At 36.4% G+C, this 4,421-nt stretch overlaps 1 protein-coding gene across 1 annotated transcript; it reads right to left on the bottom strand.

Annotated features, from left to right (window-relative positions):
• Positions 1,802 to 3,663, bottom strand: LOC107606394 (probable isoaspartyl peptidase/L-asparaginase 2). Its single transcript, XM_016308461.2, has 4 exons — positions 3,308 to 3,663; positions 2,896 to 3,129; positions 2,713 to 2,799; positions 1,802 to 2,610 (listed from the first exon to the last, which is right to left on the bottom strand). The coding sequence occupies exons 1-4, from the start codon at positions 3,467 to 3,469 to the stop codon at positions 2,113 to 2,115; spliced, it is 981 nt and encodes a 326-aa protein (XP_016163947.1). The 5' UTR covers positions 3,470 to 3,663; the 3' UTR covers positions 1,802 to 2,112.

Raw genomic sequence — 4,421 nt, forward strand, 5'->3', positions numbered from 1 at the left:
AAAAAATTAAAATATTTTAATTATAAATGGAGAAAAATATATCACATGAGGAGAGAATGTCATTAAATTGGTCAAATTTAATTGATTAATGAAACCCATCAAACCCAAATCTCACATGAGAAGAGAATGTCATTGAATTGGTCAAATTTAATTAATTAAACAAATCAATCCAAATCTAATCAATTTATTACGTCAATATTTTTAATTTAGACCACGTTTTTTCTANCATAGTATAAAAAATTTTACTCATAGTACAAAAATTTGTATACAGCACATAAATTTTTGCTACAAATATATTTTATTGGTTGAGTTAGTCAATTATGGTTCTTCCAAAATTTATGTTATATATCGATCAAAATTTGTGTATGCATAAAAAATTTTGTGTTGTGTGTCAAAATGTGTGTTTTTTGTATTTTGTTAGTTGGATATTAATATTTTGGACATGTAATTTTTCAAAATTTTTGTGCTGTGCACCAAATTTTTTTGTATACCAAAATTTTTGCTTTAACGTGCGTATCTTGTTGGTTGGATGTCAATGTTATAAGCATGAGTCATTTAAAAATTTGATCTACACCAAAAATTTTATGTTGTGCATCAAAATTTTTGTACTGTAAATCTAAATTCATGTGCTCTAAGTTTTTGAACATATGCAAGAGAAGATGAAGATAAAGAAAATGTCGAAAAAGAAGCTCGATGAAAAGAAAATGATTGAAAACGACAATGATGACAACCACGTTCAAATAGAACTTGATCGATGAAATTGTTTGGCCGCATAGTTTTCTTTAATAATAATAATAATAATTATTGTGAAAATTTTTTAAGCTAGTCTTAATTATGGTTTCTGTTCCGGCCCAGCCCACCAGTGACCCGACCCAAACACAAATAGTCGACCCGAGTCAGGTGGTGATCTGCACGTCACCCATATCACCTCCTCATCAATGTGAAAACTGGACAGCTAGCAGAAGCTTTCAGCCAGGTGGGTCTGGCTATAAGGGGCCCACTCGAGTACGGACTATAAAGGGGGAGGAACCTACCCCTCTCCAGAGGTTCCTACCCCTCTCCAGAGGTACGTCACATATTCTAACTCTAAATCGCTGCCATTTGTATGGATACTGACTTGAGTGTCAGAATCATTATCGTCACTCCGCCGATCCAAGCAAGCATTCCCTTCCGAAATACTCATCGCCCAATCGACGTCATAACCAAGTTCCAGCATCCCATCTTGCGCCTTGGTCCTAATTCCTTCAAGTCTCTGCTCCAGTACCAGTTCAACTCAACCCACTGAACGTTCGACCAGACGAATATTAGCGTTGTTTGTGGAGATTTGGCGCAAGGTTGGATGATTTTCTCCTTGGTAAATTGTGATTATAGGCTAAAACTATTCTAGTGCCAACTAAATATCATAATTTTCTTTAATTTATATATAAGTATCGATTATTTTATTATATATTAAGACACCAAAAAACTTTATATATAGATTAAGGTGAGAGTTTGGAATTTATAGAAGGAAAAGTCTAGCGGGTTAGCAACTTTTATATTTTTTGGCCAGCACTTAATCATCAAAACAAAAGTGAATAATTTCTCACCATTAGATATAATTTCATACCATTAAAAACACTATTAATTACCAATTGATAGTTACAAAACATCAAAATTGCTGCCCCTATCATTCCTTTTTATAGAAATATGTCTTGATTATAGGATACAAAAAATTAAAGAGAACTATTTGTTTGGAAGCATTATTATTTAGCAATTGCGATCTGCATTGATAAAAGATTGAAGAAAATCTGAAAAGAGCCAATAAGGAAAAAGCACTAACCAAATTGAGATTAAGCTAGAATAGACATACAAGAAGGAGCATTTTCAACTTTCAAGTACCGATCACTACTTTAATCTTTTGCCTTTCGTTGCTATTTCTAAAAGAAACCTAAAAGAAACACCCACTAATATAATTCACATGTCTAACATTCTAGAACTATCGGGACTCTCCTAAAATAGGAATGAAAACCAACCACAGGCCACTGAATTGCAACACAACAAACACCGCCTATTATTAGAAAGGCCATTACACAAACCTTGTACAATTCGAACCCTAAACTAAACTAAACTAATCTATTCCCAGATTCCCACTTCCATGAAGCCATCCTCAGTGGCGCAGCCCCTAAACATGCCATTGCAGTTGAACCCATAAGCCACCTCACCCTTATTAGACACCGCTATGAGCCCAGCGAACCCTTCGTCGAGCCTATTCTTGATCACAAAGTCCACCGCTTCCTGAAGGCCCAGGCCCTTGTATTCCATAACGGCCGCAACCTCACGCGCCAGAGTCCCGCGTATGATAGCCTCCCCTTCACCCGTGCACGACACACCGCACAACTCACACGCGTAAGTTCCAGCTCCTATGAGCGGTGAGTCACCGATCCTACCTGTCATCTTGTTCATGAGCCCCCCTGTCGACGTGGCAGCCGCACATCTACCTTCCTTGTCCACCACCACGCACCCCACCGTCTCCGGCGCGTACACGCTTATCGGAAGCCCGTTCATCTTCACTGGGCTCTCCACTCCCGCGCCGCACGTGTCGTAACCGTTCGTTGGAATCCTGTAGTCGAACTGCACCACCAACCACCAAAACAGAAAAGAAAAGATATTCTCATTAGACACGAATTCCGTCACGTTTTTTCTCTGTTACTTTGATTATACTCGCTTTCTTACCAGGATTGTATTGGCTTCCTTTGCGAGCTTCAGCATCCCAACATTCTCAGGGGTAATGAAGTATTCGTTCTCCACAACCTCCACACCCTGACAAAACAAAAGAAATAAACACCGTTTTACTCGTAAGACTTTACGAAGTGACGTCAGCATGAGATGGAATTGAATGGTTTCTAAAGGGTAAACCTGGAGCCTGGCGAAATCTTCAGCGCCGGAGAAGGCAAGGTAGGAATGGGGGGACTTATCCATGACAAGGCGAGCAAGAGAGATAGGGTTCTTGACGGTTGTGAGGCCAGAAACGGCGCCGCAACGTCTCTTGGGACCGTCCATGATGCTTGCCTCCATTTCCACTGTACCGTTTTCTGTCAGCGCAGATCCGCGCCCAGAGTTGAACAGTGGATCCGTTTCCAGCTCCCTCACCTATATATGTTAACATATATATATATTTCATATTAATCCACCAACGATCAGCTATTTATGATTTTATAGTATTCATATTACTGTTATTATAAGATGCTAGTAATTGATTTTGTGTCGTTATTTTATGTCAATATTACTGGTAGGTAGGTTAGTAGGTAGATAGTTAAGAGGGACGTACGACAAGTTCAACGACGTCGATGGCGGAAGCATTGGAATGAAGAGAAGAGATGCCAAGGTTGAGGCAACGAGCAAGGAGTTGCTTGGCCTCTTCCTGGCGTTGAGGTGGGAGATTTGGGTCCACGCCAGCGCCACCATGCACAGCTATTGCCCAACCTCCCATATTCTATTTCGCTAATACTACTAAGAAATATGAGTGTGTTTGTGTCTGTGTCTGTGTGTGTGTTGAGAAATTCTTGCAGAGAAAGCGGAGGTTGGTTGGTGTTTTTATAGGGGAAATCGGACTTGAAACGTGTTTAATAATTATGTGGTGTAATTAAATTTTGAGATTTGGTAGGAAATGTGATTTGATTTGGTTAGTGAGAATGGTGCTCTTTTCCCGGTTGTAATTGGGTCATTTCATAATTTCACAACCAAGTAATGACTGCTTAATTTCCAATTCTGCCCCTCTTCCCTGCTGCCCCTCCTGAATAAGTCAAAAAATGGACCCCCACTCCTTTGTCTTTTCCTGCTTTTTCTCTTCCAGCATCTTTGGGAGAAACAATGAAATATCACCAATACAATACAAAATTATTAGTGCCAATATTTACCTACAAATATTTTTTTAGGTAAACAACTAAAAATGTATTTCAATAATTTTTTTTATAAAAATGTATTTAAATTTTGTTATTGATAGAAATGACTTAAATAATTTTAAAATATAATAAAATTATCTATCCGTAAATATATATATTTTTTTAAATATTTTAGAGATTAAATTTTGATGTGATTTTTTGTAAGAATAATTAAAAAATGATATATTATTTTTCTTAAAATTTGGTCATTTTTTTCTAAGTATATATTTTTTTAAATTTTTTTAAAATATTATCGGTTGTTGACAAAAAAATTACACAAAAATATATACTTAAAAAAAAGCCAAATTTTAAGGATGAAAATATCTTATTTTTTTAATTATACTTGCAAAAAATCGCATTAAAATTCAATCTCTAAGATATTTTTTTTAAAATACATATTTACTGTTGAATTTTTTGTCGCATTTTTAAATTATTTGAAGGTATTTTTGTAGATAACAAAATTTGAGTATATTTTTGTCAATAACAAAATCATTCAAGTAT

Source organism: Arachis ipaensis, chromosome B07 (genome assembly GCF_000816755.2).
Source record: "Arachis ipaensis cultivar K30076 chromosome B07, Araip1.1, whole genome shotgun sequence".
Classification (NCBI taxonomy): Eukaryota; Viridiplantae; Streptophyta; class Magnoliopsida; order Fabales; family Fabaceae; genus Arachis; species Arachis ipaensis.

What these genes read in the sequence shown, in the direction of transcription:
- LOC107606394 (XM_016308461.2), bottom strand. Translation starts at nt 3,469, where the DNA reads ATGGGAGGTTGGGCAATAGCTGTGCATGGTGGCGCTGGCGTGGACCCA. An exon ending in TCGACGTCGTTGAACTTGTC is followed by an intron (nt 3,130 to 3,307) that starts GTACGTCCCTCT and finishes TAACATATATAG; the next exon opens with GTGAGGGAGCTGGAAACGGA. An exon ending in AGGAAGCCAATACAATCCTG is followed by an intron (nt 2,611 to 2,712) that starts GTAAGAAAGCGA and finishes TTGGTGGTGCAG; the next exon opens with TTCGACTACAGGATTCCAAC.